The 20,464-nt window shown below is 39.6% G+C and overlaps 1 protein-coding gene across 1 annotated transcript in view; it reads left to right on the top strand.

The window, feature by feature from the left end:
* The window catches only part of IQUB (IQ motif and ubiquitin domain containing), an 87,281-nt gene that overhangs the window by 50,754 nt on the left and 16,063 nt on the right, over window positions 1-20,464 (top strand). Inside the window, exons 8-9 of the mRNA XM_055421189.2 lie at window positions 5,790-5,965; window positions 16,450-16,620. Coding sequence (XP_055277164.2) covers window positions 5,790-5,965; window positions 16,450-16,620 — 347 coding nt within the window. The remainder of the gene's footprint in view (window positions 1-5,789; window positions 5,966-16,449; window positions 16,621-20,464) is intronic.

Below are 20,464 nucleotides of genomic sequence, written 5' to 3'. Positions count from 1 at the left end.
TGATTAGCAACAAGCCTGTGTGCAGTTTGTATCAGATGCCTTTCTGGGGCCGCGGTTGCCCGCTCCGGCTCTGGCTGCGCTCCCTGCCTGTCTCGGTGGGGGATGGGGGATGGGCCAGCCGCAGCCGGCTCACTCTGCTCAGTCCTTTATTCTGTGAGCGGGGCTGGCCGAGTCATAGGTTAGAGCTTTCCGCCTTTTCGTGGGGAAGCTATCCCACAGTCTGCTTTGCTCTCCCCAGTTCTCTCAAATTGTTCTCGCGGCATTCAAGCCCAGTCCTCTCTCTAAGCAGTTCAGCCGGCTCCTCCCTGCCCAGCCCCCGCTTGCTAATGGCGTATGCAGGCGTCTGCGCTGCTTCTCCGCTGGGAGTTACCGTTTGGCGGGTAATCTGTGGGTTTTAAAAAAATCTTAAAAAAAAAAGAGGGTTATGTGGCCCTCTGAGCTTCCAAGGCTCGCCACAGATTCGCCAGTGAGAATGTTTCCTGGTGTTTGGAAACTTCTCTCTTTTTAAGGCCTCCCTTCCCAGGACGGAGCTCCGTCCTTACTTCTTTTGTCTCGCTTTTTATCTTTTATGTTTTTTCCTACCTCCTTTCGAAGATGATGGGCTGCTTTTCTGGGTGCCTGACGTCCTCTGCCAGCATTCAGAAGTTGTTTTGTGGACTTTACTCGTGTTCAGATGTTCTTTTGATGAATTTGTGGGGGAGAGAGTGGTCTCGCCATCCTATTCCTCCGCCATCTTGTTCCTTTCTCCCGAAGTGAGAAATAGATTTAAGGGACTAGATCTGATAGACAGAGTGCCTGATGAACTCTGGACGGAGGTTCGTGACATTGTACAGGAGACAGGGACCAAGATCATCCCCATCGAAAAGAAATGCAAAAAAGCCTATAATTTTTAAATTAGCTGTTACAATAAATCAAAAGAATGTCTGGGGGTTGTAAAGATCTTACTAGACCCACTTCCATGATTTACATCTTAAGATAACAGAATTAGCCAGAAGATTTTCAGGAAGGAGAAACTGTCCTCAAGCAGGATACATTGTTGTTATATAATCCTTCAGTTCAATAGCTCAGTCCTGTCCAACTCTTTGCGACCCCATGAATCACAGTATGCCAGGCCTCCCTGGCCATCACCAACTCCTGGAGTTCACTCAAACTCATGTCCATTGAGTCGGTGATGCCATCCAGCCATCTCATTCTCTGTCGTCCCCTTCTCCTCCCGCCCCCAATCCCTCCCAGCATCAGAGTCTTTTCCAGTGAGTCAACTCTTCGAATGAGGTAGCCAAAGTATTGGAGTTTCAGCTTTAGCATCAGTCCTTCCAATGAACACCCAGGACTGATCTCCTTTAGAATGGACTGGTTGGATCTCCTTGCAGTCCAAGGGACTCTCAAGAGTCTTCTCCAGCACCACAGTTCAAAAGCATCAATTCTTCTGCAGTCAGCTTTCTTCACAGTCCAACTCTCACATCCATACATGACCACTGGAAAAACCATAGCCTTGACTAGACGGACCTTTGTTGGCAAAGTAATGTCTCTGCTTTTTAATATGCTGTCTAGGTTGGTCATAACTTTCCTACCAAGGAGTAAGCATCTTTTAATTTCATGGCTGCAATCAGCATCCGCAGTGATTTTGGAGCCCCAAAAAACATTCTGACACTGTTTCCACTGTTTCTCCATCTATTTCCCATGAAGTGATGGAACCAGATGCCATGATATTAGTTTTGTACAGAGTTTAAACTGAGTTGTTTGTTGTGTAATCATCAGTTCAGGGTTTAAAGAAAAAAGTTTTATGTGACTAAGACTAAGGAATGTAGAGCAGAAAAAAAGTTTGTCCTTTCCTCCTGCTTGAGAATTCCAGACCCCTATCTCCTCTTTGAGAACCCCAGACCCCTCTCTCCTTGGGGACCCCCAGACTTCTCATTAGCCTCTGTTGGAATTGACTCTTTCACCATCCTCCCTGCCCCAGTACACAATGTTCAGGTGCCTGATTTAAATTTGTGCTGTGCTGTGCTTAGTTGTTCAGTCATGTCCAACTCTTTGAAACCCCATGGACTATAGCCCAGCAGGTACTTCTGTCCTTTGGATTCTCCAGGCAAGAATACTGGAGTGAGTTGCCATGCCCTCCTCCAGTGGATCTTCCATATTGCTGGTGGATTCTTTATTGTCTGAACCACTGGGGAAGCCTGATTTAAATTTGAGGCTTAATTATATAAAATCCCTGCAAATAGACCTTACAGCAATTTTTGTTTCATCCCATGCATTGTGTGTGTTTTTTTAAATTATCGCCTCAGAATTCTCCAGGCAAGAATACTGAAGTGGGTAGCCATCCCTTCTCCAGGGAATCTTCCTAACTCAAGGATCCAACCTGTGTCTCCTGTTTTGTAGGCAGATTCTTTACCATCTAAGCCACCAGGAAGCCCCTTTATTTCCATAATGGTTGATAATCTTACCTTTTTTGATTAAGTATTATTTTTAATAGAATTTCTTACATTTCTAAGCGGATAGGAATATATTTCTTTTTTAAACTTTGTTATTAATTGTAGTTGAATTGCACAGTGTCAAAAAATGCAGTCTCTGTCATTTCTGATTTGGGGGGTTTATGTTTTCTTCCATTCCTACTCCTAGAATTTATTTCTTCTTGTTGTTCAGAGTTGTGTCTGACTCTTTGCGACCCTTTGGACTGCAGCACACCAGGCTTCCCTGTCCTTCACTATCTCCTGGAATTGGCTCAAACTCATATCCACTGTGTTGATGATATCATCCAGCCATCTCATCCTCTGTTGCCCCTTCTCCTCCTGACATCTGTCTTTCCCAGGATCAGGGTCTTTTCCAGTGATAGTAACCAACACTTTGTAGTGTGAACACATTTTTTATTGATAGTAACCATCACTATGAACAAAGCTGGTGGAGGTTATGGAATTCTAGTTGAGTTGTATATTAATTTCAACTTGTTAATCATACTGTGGCAATTTGATTTTTCATTCTTTATTTGACTCTCATAGATTAACTCAGTTGTATTCTGTTTGTTTATGTAAAATAAAATATACTCCCCACAGTAGTGTTTATAACTGTGAGGAGTATATTTTATTTTACATAAACAAACAGAATACAATTGAGTTTTAAATTAAAAAAGATGATGCTGTTAAAGTGCTGCACTCAATATGCCAGCAAATTTGGAAAACTGAGCAGTGGCCACAGGACTAAAAAAGGTCAGTTTTCATTCCCATAACAAAGAAGGGCAATGCCAAGGAATGTTCAAACTACTTTACAATTGCACTCTTTTCACATGCTAGCAAGGTAATGCTCAAAATCCTTCAAGCTAGGCTTCAACAGTATGTGCACCAAGAACTTCCTGATGTACAAACTGGATTTAGACCAGGCAAAGGGACCAGAGATCAAATTGCCAACGTACTAGATCATAGAGAAAGCAAGAAAATTGCAGAAAAACATCTGTTTCACTGACTAAGCTAAAGACTTTGAATGTGTGGATCATAACAAACTGTGGAAAATTCTTAAAGAGATGGGAATACCAGACTACCTTACCTGCCTCCTGAGAAACTTGTATGCAGGTCAAGAAACAACAAGTAGAACCAGACATGGAACAACAGACTAGTTCCAAATTGGGAAAGGAGTACATCAAGGCTGTATATTTTCACCCTACTAATTCAACTTCTGTGAAGGGTACATCATGTGAAATGCTGGGCTGGATGAAGCACAGGCTGGAATTAAGATTGTGGGGAGAAATATTAATAATCTCTGAAATTCAGATTACACCATCCTTTGGCAGAAAGTAAAAAGGAACTAAAGAGCCTTTTGATGAAGATGAAAGAGGAGAGTGAAGAAGCTGACTTAAAACCAACGTTCAGAAAACTAAGATCATGGTATTTGGTCCCATCACTTCATGGCAAATAGATGGGGAAACAATGGAAACAGTGAGAGACTTTATTTTGGGGGCTCCAAAATCACTGCAGATGGTGACTGCAGCCATGAAATTAAAAGACGCTTGCTCCTTGGAAGAAAAGCTATGACAAACCTAGTGAAGTCACTCAGTCGTGTCCGACTCTGCGACCCCAGGGACAGTAACCTACCAGGCTCCGCTGTCCATGGGACTTTCCAGGCAAAAATACTGGAGTGGGCTGCCATTTCCTTCTCATGACAAACCTAGACAGTGTATTAAAAAGCAGAGACATTATTTTGCCAACAAAGTATAGTCAAAGCTATGGTTTTTCCGTTAGTCCTGTATGGATATGAGAGATGGACCATAAAGAAGCAGCATGCTGAAGAACTGATGCTTTTGAACTGTGGTGTTAAAGACTCTTGGAGTCCCTTGGACTGCAAGGAGATCAAACCAGTCAATCCTAAAGGAAATCAACTCTGAATATTCATTGGAAGGAAATGCTGAAGCTGAAGCTCCAATACTTCGGTTACTTGATGTGAAGAACTGATTCATTTGAAAAGACCCTCATGCTGGGAAAGATTGAAGGCGGGAGGAGAAGGGGATGACAGAGGATGAGATGATTGGATGGTATCACCAACTCAATGAACATGAGTTTGAACAAACTGTGGGAGATGGTGAAGGACAGGGAAGCCTGGTGTGCTACAGTCCATGTTGTTGCAAAAAACTGTACACAACTGAGGGACTGGATAACAACAACAACACTTTGGTGGTGTTCAACACTAAGTCATGTCCAACTTGTGTCCCCATGAACTGTAGCCCACCAAGGTATCTGTCAATGGGATTTCCCAGGCAAGAATACTGCAGTGGGTTGCCATTTCTTTCCCCAGGGGATCTTTCTAACCCAGGGATCAAACCCTGCTTTGCAGGTTTGCTTTTTACTGAGTGAGCCACCAAAGAAGTCCTCAAACCCGTACTTTAAAATGTTGTAAATACTATTTTAACCTAATTCATTGGTTTGAGTTAAATGTAAATGTAATTATTTTATAATATTTGCTGATACAATTAAAATTTTATAGAGAGATGGAAAATGGTACTAAAAGTGCTAGTAATGAAGAAAACAATTGAAGTCAACAGTTCTACATAAAACTGCCAATTTGGGTATTGGCAGAAGCAGACACCAGGATGGAATTTGAAGTAAAGGTAAAGGGAAGAGAGAGCAGGGAAAGACAGAGAGTCTTCAGATTGAGATATGAGTTGACACCTGTGAAAGTTGAGAGAGGGAATGAAAAAGGATGTGGGATGGAGATCCTCAGACAGAACTCTGAGGCAATCTGAGCCAGCCAGGTGGTCAGCTCTGATATGATAACTGGCCACAGAAGATCCCACTGTTGGGCAGCCATGGCCAGGCCCTTCTTCTCCCATGGTTCTTACTTTTTTGACTGACAGCCTAGTGAAAAGAGTATGGCCTCTGCTCCAACATGGTTGCAGATCTGAAATGCTGTAGCTGGTACTGTCAGCCACCTGGCCTCCTAGCTCCAGTCACTCTCTTAGAGGGAAGCTGAGCAGGACACGTTCATGACTGCTTTAAATCCAGGCTGTATTTTTCCCAATACTGGGGGTGTGTGTATGCTTACCTGGAGGCATAATTTGACATCATCTGCACCGGTGTCTTATGACTTGTGTTTGCTTGACTCTATTTTTATTGCTCTGTCTCAGCTTCCATTTCATCCTATTTTTTCATGTATCAGGTGTACAATATGAGTGATGCTATTCATGTACAATTTTATTTAAATTGATATAAAAATAAAATACTGCTTGTGAGGGTGTGATAGTAAAAAATGCTCTGTAAAGATGTGGGTGTTTAAAAACTCAGGAGTCTTTCATGTTATTCCTCTAGTCTGGCGGAAAGAAGAACTCACACGCATTAACCAATTTTTCACTGGAGCTGAAAGGAAAGCTGCTTTGTGTGAACTTCTGGAAAAAGAGACGCAGATAATTGCTTCCATTGGGAGACATAGATATATCACTTACACAGAGAACCAGGAAGCAGAGATACAAAGTTTTTTGGATAAGGTTAGTGAAGTAACATTATTTAAATATGAATGTGTCCTGAGATTAAAAATATAGAATAATGAACTAAAGAAGACAATTACGTTGTAAGAATTTTCATGAGTTTTGTTTAGTATTTTTGGTGACATAATTTTTGAAATTTTGTATAATTTTGAAATTATTGAAATTTTGTATAATTTTTCTTCTTTTCTTATGCAGCTTTAGATTTTCACTGCAGCCTAGAATAACGATTGATAAGTAACATGAAATTAACATGTTCTTAACAAAAGAGCTTTGGCCGTGAAGGAAAACATGGAGACACCATCCTTGTGACTCTGTTCATTTAGACTTAGGCAGCATATAGAAATTAGGTGAATTTCACACCCCACTGAAATGTAGACTATAGCAGTCACAGAATGTATGGATCTGTGGTGCCCACAGTAAGCAACCTGAGCAAAGAGCTATGGATTGGTGTTTCTGCTTTTGCTTATCAGGTCATTAACTGACTGAAAATTTCTAAACCAAAAGGATATATGATTATTGAAAACCATGAAAACATACAATTAAGGGAAAAACTAAAGTAATTACCCTTTTGTGGTAAAACTGCCTGTTTGATATTGGATAGCCTGTTTCCATAGTGACCAATTTCCTTTTATAAACTTGATCTCTCCAAACAATTAAAAGCCTATTCAGCCACAAGAAGAAAAGAGATGGAGTTCTTTAAAATATTTGCCAGTATAGTTATGTGATTCTTGTTATTTGAGAACTTTTATTTTTAAAAACCATAATTTTTGATATTATAAATGCCTCCCACTCATCTTGTATGCTCTCCTATTTGATCTTAGTTTTTCCTGTGGCTTTAACTCCTACCTGCATCCTGGAGCTCCCTACAGTTTCAGGCCAGAGCTCTGTTCAGTTCAGTTCAGTTCAGTCGCCAGTTGTGTCCGACTCTTTGCGAACCCATGAATTGCAGCACGCCAGGCCTCCCTGTCCATCACCAACTCCCGGAGTTCACCCAAACTCATATGCATTGAGTCGGTGATGCCATCCAGCCATCTCATCTTCTGTCGTTCCCTTTTCCTCCTGCCCCCAATCCCTCCCAGCATCAGTCTTTTCCAGTGAGTCAACTCTTCGCATGAGATGGCCAAAGTATTGCAGTTTCAGCTTTAGCATCAGTCCTTCCAATGAACACCCAGGACTGATCTCCTTTAGAATGGACTGGTTGGATCTCCTTGCAGTCCACAGGACTCTCAAGAGTCTTCTCCAACACCACAGTTCAAATGCATCAATTCTTCAACGATCAGCTTTCTTCACAGTCCAGGTCACACATCCATATATGACCACTGGAAAAGAGCTTGCAAACCATGTACTGAATTGCCTACTCTCTTGCTCCTTGGATGTCCCACAGTACAACTCAAGCTGACATATCAACCCCTACTTCATCTCGTCTTACCATTCCTTGTCCCCTCACCTCCAAACTGAGGCTCCTATTCTGTAGCACTCACATAGGTTATCTCCATGAATGTTTTATCATGCACTTACGTTGCTTCAGGCAAAAACCTGGGCATTATTCTAGATGTCCTACTTAGCCAACATCCTCTCTGTTCTATTAGTTTAATCATCGCCTCAATTCTTTACTTCTTCCTTACAAAGTGCCTACCACTGCCTACAGGGAGGTGGCTCTGCCATGACACATTGATGACCTTGCATGTCTCCAAATAGGCCACATAGGCAGAGACTTGAACCGCAGCTAACGTGAGTCTTGGTGAGATGCTTTGTGCTCCTGCTGGAACTTGAGAGGGTGGGAAGCCTCTGAGGAGATGTTATGGAGCACCTCAGCTTTCCTGCTTCCCTCTCTCTCCCTGGGAGGCTGTCATGAGAAGGTCTCACCTTGGGTGTGAGAGCTGGACACTGACTGATTTAATTGGATCTGGGTTTCCTTCCCATCTGGATTCCTTTATGTCCCCAAATGAGGCTTTCAGCCTCCAGGTTCACTTCTTAATTCCCTCTCCCATCCTCCATATTGCTGCCATAGGGACCTCATCCCACACAGCTCCTCCCCTGCCCTCCGGGAACAAGAACTTCTTGGCACACTTGCCCCATCCCATCATCGCTGCTCACGCACCACAGCCAGACTGTTTCAGCTACACTCAGTTGCACATTCACAGAAAAACCACGTGCCCTCAGTGCTTTTGCTTCTGCTGTGGCCTCTGCGTGTAGCATCCTTTCCTTCCTTTCTCAGTAACCAGCTACTCACCCTTCAAAACAAGCTCAGATACCCCTTCTTCCAAAAAGGGCTACTGACCCTCCTACTTTAGCCTGTACTGTATACCTTCATGGGCTTCCCCAGTGGCGCTAGTGGTGAAAAATCCATCTGCCAATGCAGGAGACATAAGAGAAACATGTTCTATCCTGGGGTTGGGAAGATGCCCTGGAGAAGGAAATAACAACCCATTCCAGTATTTTTGCCTGGAGAATCCCATGGACAGAGGAGCCTGGCAGGCTGCAGTCCATAGGGTTGCAAACAGTCAGATATGACTGAAGTGACTTAGCACACTTGCATATATACCTTCATAAGACTTTGTTTCACTTCTGTCTTAGTGCATAGTGGTCAGTTTTATCATCAGGATTATGTCTGAATCCTCCTGGATTGTGAGCTTCTTAAGGCAAGAGCTATCTTTTATCTCTGTATCCTCATATCCTAGCTCAGTGCTCATCACAGAGTATCAATAAGTTCTTGTGGAGGAAGGTAGGGAGGAAAAATAAGGAACAGAAATAATCCTTTTGTAATTTTATATTTCAGATACTGTAAGAAAATATGCAATGTAGATGCTCTCATTTCAGATGCTTAAATATCTTCATTCTAGAAACGATGAGTCTTACTGTATGGAAGCCATAATATTCACACTTCTCCTGAGTCATATTTTGAACTAAACATAATTCCTTTTAGCAAGTTGCTTTTTGTTGAATCCAACTTCATCACTGGGCATTGTGTTCCTTATGTATCTGATTGTTAACTGTAAGAGGACAGCATGAACCCAGGGCTCGAGAAGGAGCTGGAGGCCTCTGAAGTGCCAGTGGACTGGGAAGAGGGTGACACTCACCAGCCTGGTTTAAGACTGAAACTTGTGCAGGATTTCCTGCTTGTGCTTTGTCTGCTCTTTTGTTTCCTTTAGGCTATTTTAAATTCTTGTTGTAAATACTTATACAATGTTTATTCTTCATTATGCCTTTATACCCCTCACCCCACCCACAACTTCCATGTCTAGCAAAATTTCTAACCAAGTTTTGAAGTATAGAGAGTCCAAAGGGAGATCAAGTCCCAACATATAAAAGTGCTTCTGGTGCCAGTTGATGATGGTTACTTCTGTTATCAAGTATAGCTAAGAAGTTCTTTAAATTTCTCCAAAAGAGATGAGATGGGGACATTTTGTTCATGAGAATTCCTGTGAAGAAGATGTTATTTTGTTGTCGTTCATTTTTTTTGTTTGTTTGTTTGGTAAATATTTTGATTAGTTTAGGGGTAAAACCTGAGACCCTGAATGATCCTTAGTATAGGAAGAATTGCCAGGTAATTATGCCAGAAACATGGAGGTCTTTGAGTGTTGCTGGAGAGATAGGAAGGGGAGAACACAGTTAGACAGTTAGAAGTCAGTGGGGTACAGTGTGGCTTCTGTACTTTCATTAATTATATCACTAACTAATAGAAGTATTTAGTGCAAGATGATTCTTTTTTTTTTTTTTTTCTGTAAGAGCAAAAGGAACAAGAGAAATGAGTAGGCCTTAACATACAGACTGACTCAGGGCAACACACAAAGATGCAAGATCAGAAGATTGCAAAAAGGATGAACAAGTTGGCCACAAGAACTTGTAGAAATCATGAAAAAGGTTTTTTGTGGGTTCGAGGTATTAGAATTGGGATTCTGAATCTATGGTTACCCCAGCTGATAAACCACTTAATCTCACCAATCTCCAGGCTAAGACTCAGAAGAAATGGATGTTTTAGCTGATATAATAGAATTTTACCTCAGTTTTGACCAAGATGTTACATAGGGCAAGACGAGCACAACCATGGACTGGAACAACTACACTTGAAGTCAGTCCTTATTCGATGAGATAACATAATTCATTCATTCTCTAAAAATATTGACTAATGGTGGCTTTTGGCCTGCTTTTAACCTCCTATAGTAAATTGTTAAGTCTTTGTTATTCTAATACAAAACTAATTTAAATTATCTTTTCATATATGGTGCCATAATGAACATCATAGAAAACAGTTAAGATAGATTTTATAGTTAGTCCTTTGTTATAAATTCTGATACAAGCTCTCTTCCTTTTCATGCCTGTCTGCCTCTTCCCACCCGACCCTACCCATGCCTGGCAATGTCTCTACTAAGTATTCAGGAGGAGTCAGTACTGATTTCATAAAACTTGAAGTAACTTATTCTATAGGATTTTTGATTGCTAAGAAAAAAAATAGCTTGAATTAATCCTTAAGGCTAGACCAGGTCAGAGATTTTTGAAATGTGAATACTAACGACCAGGGCCATGATGTGGATTTTAAGATCCACATTTAGTGCCATAACATATGGATATATCAAGAGAATATTTACTTTCCTATAATTTGGAAATAACTTTGGAAAATAAAATTTCATGGTTTGGTTTTAATTTCAATGTGTCTAAGTATTATGTAGTATATTGAATTAATATTTATATTTTATTGAGGACACAGAATTTCTCTGGAGAAGGCAATGGCAAGCCACTCCAGTACTCTTGCCTAGAAAATCCCATGGATGGAGGAGCCTGGTAGGCTGCAGTCTGTGGGGTCGCTAAGGGTTGGACACGACTGAGCGACTTCACTTTCACTTTTCACTTTCACACATTGGAGAGGGAAATGGCAACCCACTCCAGTGTTCTTGCCTGGAGAATCCCAGGGATGGGAGAGCCTGGTGGGCTTCCTTCTATGGGGTCACACAGAGTCGGACACGACTGAAGTGACTTAGCAGCAACAGCAGCAGCAGCTTTATCCTTGGAGAAGGCAATGGCAACCCATTCCAGTACTCTTGCCTGGAAAATCCCATGGACAGAGGAGCCTAGAAGGCTGCAGTCCATGGGGTCACTAAGAGTAGGGCATGACTAAGCGACTTCACTTTCTTTAATGAATGATTATTGTTTTGAATTAGCCCAATAAAAGCACTGAACTAATCAGTTATTAAGGGTTCTGTGCCAGCAAATTTGGAAAACTCAGCAGTGGCCACAGGACTGGAAAAGGTCAGTCTTCATTCCAATCCCAAAGAAAGGGAATGCCAAAGAATGCTCAAACTACCGCACAATTGCAGTCATCTCACACGCTAGTAAAGTCATGCTCAAAATTCTCCAAGCCAGGCTTCAGCAGTATGTGAACCGTGAACTTCCGGATGTTCAAGCAGGTTTTAGAAAAGGCAGAGGAACCAGAGATCAAATTGCCAACATCCGCTGGATCATGGAGAAAGCAAGAGAGTTCCAGAAAAACATCTATTTCTGTGTCATTGACTATGCCAAAGCCTTTGACTGTGTGGATCACAATAAACTGTGGAACATTCTGAAAGAGATGGGAATACCAGACCACCTGACCTGCCTCTTGAGAAACCTATATGCAGGTCAGGACCAACAGTTAGAACTGGACATGGAACAACAGACTGGTTCCAAATAGGAAAAGGAGAACATTAAGGCTGTATGTTGTCACACTGCTTATTTAACTTATATGCAGAGTACATCATGAGGAACCTGGGCTGGAAAAAGCACAAGCTGGAATCAAGATTTCCGGGAGAAATATCAATAACCTCAGATATGCAGATGACACCACCCTTATGGCAGAAAGTGAAGAAGAACTCAAAGGCCTCTTGATGAAAGTGAAAGAGGAGAGTGAAAAGGTTGGCTTGAAGCTCAACATTCAGAAAGGAAAGATCATGGCATCTGGTCCCATCACTTCATGGGAAATAGATGGGGAAACAGTGGAAACAGTGTCAGATTTTATTTTTTTGGGCTCCAAAATCATTGCATATGCTGATTGCAGCCAGGAAATTAAAAGACATTTACTCCTTGGAAGGAAAGTTATGACCAACCTAGACAGCATATTAAAAAGCAGAGACATTACTTTGCCAACCAAGGTCCGTCTAGTCAAGGCTATGTTTTTTCCCGTGGTCATGTATGGATGTGAGAGTTGGACTGTGAAGAAAGCTGATCGCCGAAGAATTGATGCTTTTGAACTGTGGTGTTGGAGAAGACTCTTGAGAGTCCCTTGGACTGCAAGGAGATCCAACCAGTCCATTCTAAAGGAGATCAGTCCTGGGTGTTCATTGGAAGGACTGATGCTAAAGCTGAAACTCCAATACTTTGGCCACCTCATGCATCGAGTTGACTCACTGGAAAGGAGTCTGATGCTAGGAGGGATTGGGGGTAGGAGGAGACGGGGACGACAGAGAATGAGATGGCTGGATATCATCACCGACTCAATGGACATGAGTTTGAGTGAACTCCGGGAGTTGGTGATGGACAGGGAGGCCTGGCGTGCTGTGATTCATGGGGTTGCAAAGAGTCGGACACGACTGAGCGACTGAACTGAACTGAACTGAACTTATACTAAGCCTATATTCTCCACAAAAGGGTTAATCTATTTAACCCTTTAAAATTTTTGAAGCATTATTTATACAGTCTAATTTTATCCCATCAAACATTGACAGCCATAGGCTGTCAAATGTTAAAAACTCACAAATTGACAGAGGTGAAGAAATTCAGGTCAAGAAATTTTAAAGAAAAATCATCAATCAGTTTCTAATATATCTTAGGTGCTGCTTATCCAAACTGTGTAAATAGAGAATTTGAATTTCTGCAAGAGGTTTTCCCTGGGGTCAAGGCCATTTATTTCTTTGAATCTCTTTGATTCACATACCGTGTCTCACAATCACAAGCTAAAAAACTGCAGTCTGTGTTAACTGTGTCATTTAGTTTTGTTTTTCTCCTTACTCAGGTGGCCAGCAGCTAATGGGATGGAAAAATGAAACCAGCTCTTGCCTCTCTCAGCACCACAGTACACAGGGGTGTCCTCTGTGGATGAACAAAATCCCTTGGCTATGTAAAAGAAAAGTTGATTACTACCCAGTAGCTCTGGGGGTTAGTGTTATTCTTAATTTGTGCCCTGAGGGACTAGAGTATTAATTTAGGTAGAAGAAAAGACCTCCTCTCATAGTGTAGCCATTTCTTCTCTTTGGTGGAAGCTTGCTGCTCTCAAGGTTTTTGTTATCTCACCACCTTCCCGTCCTCTAAGTGTGTCTTCCTGCTGTTCTTCTGTTTCTCTCCTCCAGATACTATGCTGTCTCATCTGTTGGCACCTAAATGGAATTTATTATGTTCTTGTTTTCTGAAGCAATTTAAGAACATGACTATTGTACATCTGTTATTACAGCCACAGCATTCAAAGAAAAAAAAAAGAACTAGAAAAGAGAAGTAAGCAAAGTTGACATTTTCCTGCATCAGAGTAATAAAAAAAATACCTTAAAGACTGAAATCAAAAAAGCTTAGACTTGAAGACCAAGTTATCCGTGTTGACAGTAATATATCCAAGTATCAAAACAACTTTGCTAAACAGATTTTTTTTTTTAATATCTTTTCAGTGTTGACACTAGGGAACTCAAATCTCGAATCTAGGACTCTTTGATTGTATCACTAAGTTTACTTTTAATCTGGCTAATTCTTAGTTATTCTTCAGTTTTATCTTAGGTATTATTTTCTTTTCACCAGTTAAGTGCTTCATATCAACTTGAAGTTACCTGTTTACCTTCATCAGAAGCATAATCAACTTTTACTTCAATTATTTTGAAATTTTTCTTTGCCCTTAGATTGGAGTTCATGAAGTTGGAATTTATCTACTTGCTACCTAGTACATGGAACAATATACAGTAAACACAGTAAATATTTCTTGAATGAATGAGTGAATATTGTAGGCCCTGTGAAATACATAAAACTACAGAAGAAATTTATTTCTTATACTCTGCAAGGAGAAACAGAATTAGCAAGCAAAATAATTATAGAACTATCTGGACCCAAATTGCATTGCCCTGAATTATTGAAATGTAGATACCACATGTTCTGTGTGTGTGTTTGTGCGTTTGTTTTTAACAAATACAATAGAACTTTAGATAATAGTGATTTCAGTGCTTTACAGTTAGGATTTAAGTTAAAAATTGAAGGGTAGAAAGGATTTGATGTTGAATATAACTGGAAAAAATACAGGGTATTACTATATTGTAGTATCTTAGATGGGACCAAAACCTTGGAGGAAAGGTAGAATTAAATCAATACCACAGCTGAGAAGAACCACAATTGAGTAGATGAACTAAGCATTTCATTAAAAGGTTATTGTACTTGGATTATTACAAATGAAATAACTTATCAGCCTGCAGAGATGAAGGTATTGTTCACTTTACTGGAAGAAAAGAAAAGAAATTACATTTAATAGCATTTCCCTGAGGAAAACTCTGCAGATTAAGGCTTTAGACTTTAGAAGATTGCTATATGAAATGTAGCCTAAGATTGCTTATTCCTTAGAAGTTTCAAAAACAGCTTTGCAATAAATATTAGATTTTAATAACACTGAGATCTACCCCAAACAAGAGTATATCCATGAAAACAATTATTTTAAAAATTTCCAAGTGATAATAATTAAATCATAAAATATTTTTATTGAGCTATTTCCTCTTATAATCTTAATAAATCTTATTAATTCTATCAGTTTGATAATTAACTTTACATTATTTAATATTAATTTATGCTCTAAAAATAGAAATTAATCAGAGAGCTGCAGCTTTTCATTTGCTAGATTAAAACTAGAACTGAGGATCTAAAGTTTCTAATAAAGATTCCTAGCTCTGCGCAACATCCACTTTACCTTTGATCAGAAAATCATGCCATTACTTTGAAAACATATCAAATACATTTGTTGTTAAATAGTAGTTTGGTAGTTTTCAATGTGATTGAGCTAATATGAAATGTAAAAAAATAGGTAAATTGAGTCTGTAACTAAGAATTCCTCATAATGTTGTCATACTAAATAAATACAGGCTTGTATAGTTTCTCTGTCTGGCTATTCTACATTCCTGACAGTTTGTTCCAATATGTGGGCTTCTCTTTAAGCTTTAAATTGTATCAAATCAGATTGAAATGCTTGCAAGTATGGCATAAATTGAACTACAGGTCTCCCAAGTCTCAAATTATCAGTCTACAACAATTACAGCATTGAACAATTAAAAGTCCTGATCAACATAGTCACCTTTTTTGATAAATTATAATCAGGGAAAGAAACTCAGCAGCTTTATACCTTAAAGTAGAAGAGTCACTGAGTTTTCACTGTGCTCTTTCTAGGTCAACAAATCTTCTCTTAAAGTTTTGGTGGTCTTGGCAGGCGGGAACAAAAGCACTGGCAAACATAGTCTTTAAATATGCTGTTGGTGTCCTGAGTCAGCTAGGACTCACTATTTCCTGTCTCTGAATTCTTAGAGTGGGACTCCCTATATGAGCTTCAGGGCAAATTAACTCCATCTTTGACCCAGTTCAGGAGGTGGGCTAGGTTGAGATGCACCAAGCCAGATCTGGAAATAGAAAGTGAGAATCTTACCGATCATCAGGGAGGCAGGGGTCAAAGCACTGCTAAGATAGCTAAATACAGATGTTTTACTGTGGCATCTGCTTTGTAAAGAACTGTGAACTTGTTATGGGTTTATTTTTGTGGGAAACAGAACTATAACTGAGTTCCATTTCACTAAAGTTGTAGGTCTGACACATTGAGGGTTGTCACAATTGTTCCACAAAGGTTGTTCTCAATTGTCAAGGCACATTCATCCAATTCAATATAATTGAACCAAGTAGCTTATCTTTTTAGCATTCTAAGTAGCATGTTTTTCGCAAGGGGGCAATGAGTTATTTCACAAATCCATCAAATTAACCATAATCCTTTGTTGTTTAGTTACTCAGTTGCGTCCAACCCTTTTGCAACCCTATGGACTGTAGCCCACCAGGCTGCTCTGTCTATGGCATTTCCTAGGCATAAGTACTAGTGTGGGTTGCCGTTTCCTTCTCCAGGGCATCTTCTGGACCCAGGGATCGAACCTGAGCCTCCTGTGTCTCCTACATTAGCAAGCGGATTCTTTACCACTGAGCTACCAGGGAAACCCAGCGATCATACTACTTAGTACAAATTAGTAGCAAATTCGGAATCTTGAGAAAATATTTGCACTTCTGTAGACTGAAGCTCTCTGATATTTTTTTCCCCTAAATTGTTTTACTTTCCCGTGGTCTACAAATTCTTTAACTAATTTTCTAGTCAGAGCCGACTAAGTGACTGAACAACAAAGTTTTAGTGATATTTTTATTCATAAATCACCCGAAAATAAGGTTAACTTACAGTAGATGGAATAAAATTATTTTTGAAACTTTAATTAACTGATAGTTATAAAGATAATATTATTTTTAAGTGTTCAGCTCCAAAGATATGGAGAAGATTTGATGGCAGAATAATTGAGATGGATACACAATTTACCATCAGAGCCAGAGAGCTGCAGAACATCTATAACTGCATCATGCTGAAGAATGTCTCTCAAGATGAGAGGCTGGATGTACTCTTAACGCTTAAACATACAGTAAAGGTACATTAACTTTCTCTTAGTTTTTGGGTGTCACATCATCAGTAAAATTAGTGAATACTAAAATAAATGTTTTCTATTAAGTAATTATAAAGATAATAAATTATTAATTTTATTTTGTCAACAATATATCATTTGGGTACAATTTGGGGAGGATATGGTTTATGCATTAGTATTTATCTAAAAGTTCTCAAACTATATATTATGATACATACTAATGTAAATATTACACAGTGATTAATCTAAATATAAATGTCTCTCTCTTTGAAATGAATGCAGATATATATAGCATGATATTAATACTCAATAAAACAGCAATTATTGTTTATATATTTTGACACTTGTGATGAAAATTTTATTTTTATCCACTTTAAAGCAGCATTTGTATAAGTATTTTTATTTCTTTTTCCTTATCAGTTATTGATTTAAGGCACATTAAGTAGTTGAGTAAATGGTTCTGATTGGAAGGTCAGTCTCCATAGTTCTTTCACATTACTGCCCATCTTGAAAGCAAAGGCATGAACTCAATTAGGTATTGGCTGCCTTTTCAGAGATGTGTGTCTCATAACTATGCCTTTGAAGTTAGAGATGTTTAGGAGGAGAGGGAGAAGCAGTAGGTTCAGAAGTAGGAAATAAACATGATATCTCTAGAGGGCAATAAAATGACCAGATTGCAAAAAAGAGAGTTCTGGTAGGGAGTACAGTAGAAATCTTCTTACCTGATGTAATTAGGACCATTAGCTGGTTAATTAAAAGAGTCAGAGGATAGACCCATAAAAGATAAGTTATGCATATCTTAATACATTTAACCTCACATAACCAATACACATTTACTGAACAATATTTGATGGAGGATCAAGGCCTTTAAGCCTAACTTGAATTCTGATTCTATTTATTGTGGTTGTACAACCTTAGATAAGTTATTGAATATTTCTGAAACTATTATTATCTGTAAAATTAGTTGCTTTGAGGATATAAATATATACCTGTATATATACTTAAACATACATCTGTATATACAATAGAAATAAAATATATAATTTGTATGTCTCAATGTTTACAAATAGGGAGCCCTCAATAAATAAGCAGCATTATTTTGATGACAATTGCTCATACAGAGCAGTGAATCTTGAACTTGAATACATTAAAATCATCTCTACAGCTTGAAAGAGATAAAGTGTTATATAGAGAAATGGGGAGAGAGAATATGAGAATAAATTAATAGGAATGATATCTAGACCCCACTTCAGAACAGGTCAATCATATCCTCAAGTGTGATAGCAATGTTAAGATATTTTAAAATCATTCCAGGTCATTGTAATGTGCTCTCAGAGACCACCGATGCAGATCCTTTTATTAGCCATACCAAGTATGCATTAAAAAAAACAGAAAAGCATTATTTTATAATTACTGACTTTACCTTCTGATTCCTTCATTGAAACTATGTTTCTTATAGTCCCTCTTGGGAAGTTGGAGCAACTTAATTCTATTTTATTACTTCTAAATACTTCTACTTTAATCACTTAACTCTTATTTCACCTTTCTTATTCAATCAAGTATTTTATTTAAAATGATTGTGAATTATATAAATATACAGAAATAAACATATCAAGTATATATCTGCAACTGTAAAACTACCAACCCTGTTGCCACACCCCTGGGCCCAAAACAAGACTTTGTCAGCATCTTCCTTTCTCTTCATATTTTCAATTTACCTTCTCATCCTCTAAAAATAATTACCATGCTTTCTTTTTCTTTTTTTAAAAAAAGTTGTTTATTTATTTATTTATAGTTGCTCTGGATCTTTGTTGCTGCACACAGGCTTTCTCTAGTTGCGGCAAGCGGGGGATACTCTCTAGTTGAGGTGTGCAAGCTTCTCATTATGGTGACTTCTTTTGTTGAGGAACACAGGCTCTAAGTGCACGGGCATACTTGCCCTGCAATCTGTGGAATCTGTCTGGACCAAGGATCAAGCCAGTGTCCCCTGCATGGGCAGGCGGATTCTCAACTACTGGACCACCATACTTACTTTCCATGGTAGTCATTACCTTGATTTTTCTTCATAGTTACCAAACAATAGAATGGGAAAGACTAGAGATCTCTTCAAGAAGATTAGAGATACTAAGGTAACATTTCATGCAAAGATGGGCTCAATAAAGGACAGAAATAGTATAGACCTAACAGAAGCAGAAGATATTCAGAAGAGGTGGCAAGAATACACAGAAGAACTGTACAAAAAAGATCTTCATAGCCCAGATAATTATGATGGTGTGATCACTCACCTAGAGCCAGACATCCTGGAATGTGAAGTCAAGTGGGCCTTAGGAAGCATCACTATGAACAAAGCTAGTGGAGGTGATGGAATTCCAGTTGAGCTATTTCAAATCCTGAAAGATGATGCTGTGAAAGTGCTGCACTCAATATGCCAGCAAATTTGGAATACTCCACAGTGGCCACAGGACTGGAAAAGGTCGGTCTTCTTTCCAATCCCAAAGAAAGGTAATGCCAAAGAATGCTCAAACTACTGCACAATTGCACTCATCTCACATGCTAGTAAAGTAATACTCAAAATTCTCCAAGCCAGGCTTCTGCAATATGTGAACCGTGAAGTTCCAGATGTTCAAGCAGGTTTTAGAAAAGGCAGAACCAGAGATCAAATTGCCAACATCCGCTGGATCATCGAAAAAGCAAGAGAGTTCCAGAAAAACATCTATTTCTGCTCTATTGACTATGCTAAAGCCTTTGACTGTGTGGATCACAATAAACTGTGGAACATTCTGAAAGAGATGGGATTACCAGACCACCTGACCTGCCTCTTGAGAAACCTGTATGCAGGTCAGGAAGCAGCAGTTAGAACTGGACATGGAACAACACACTGGTTCCAAATAGGAAAAGGAGTACATCAAGGCTGTATATTGTCACCCTGCTTATTTAACTTATATGCAGAGTATGTCATGAGAAACGCTGGACTGGAAGAACCACAAGCTGGAATCGAGTTTGCCGGGAGAAATATCAATAACCTCAGATTTGCAGATGACACCACCCTTATGGGAGAAAGTGAAGAGGAACTAAAGAGCCTCTTGATGAAAGTGAAAGAGGAGAGTGAAAAAGTTGGCTTGAAGCTCAACATTCAGAAAACTAAGATCATGGCATCCGGTCCCATCACTTCATGGGAAATAGATGGGGAAACAGTGGAAACAGTGGCTGACTTTATTTTTTTGGGCTCAAAAATCACTGCAGATGGTGATTGCAGCCATGAAATTAAAATACGCTTTCTCCTTGGAAGAAAAGATATGACCAACCTAGATAGCATATTAAAAAACAGAGACATTACTTTGCCAACAAAGGTCCATCTAGTCAAAGCTGTGGTTTTTCCGGTAGTCATTTATGGATGTGAGAGTTGGACTATAAAGAAAGCTGAGCACTGAAGAATTGATGCTTTTGAACTATGGTGTTGGAGAAGACTCTTGAGAGTTCCTTGGACTGCAAGGAGATCCAACCAGTCCATCCTAAAGGAGATCAGTCCTGAGTATTCATTGGAAGGACTGATGTTGAAGCTGAAACTCCAATACTTTGGCCACCTGATGGAAAGAGCTGACTCATTGGAAAAGACCCTGATGCTGGGAAAGATTAAGGGCAGGAGGAGAAGGGGACAACAGAGGATGAGATGGCTGGATGGCATCACCGACTCAATGGACATGGGTTCGGGTGGACTCCGGGAGTTGGTGATGGACAGGGAGGCCTGGTGTGCTGTGGTTCATGGGGCCGCAAAGAGTCAGACACGACTGAGTGATTGAACTGAACTGATATATCTCTAAGTAATAGACTGTAGTATGCTTATTTTTGA

Source organism: Moschus berezovskii, chromosome 3 (genome assembly GCF_049115385.1).
Source record: "Moschus berezovskii isolate FMDL1 chromosome 3, NW_MosBer_1.0, whole genome shotgun sequence".
NCBI lineage: Eukaryota > Metazoa > Chordata > Mammalia > Artiodactyla > Moschidae > Moschus > Moschus berezovskii.
The sequence above is the reverse complement of the archived record's forward strand: the minus strand, read 5'-3'. Positions and strand labels throughout refer to the sequence as shown.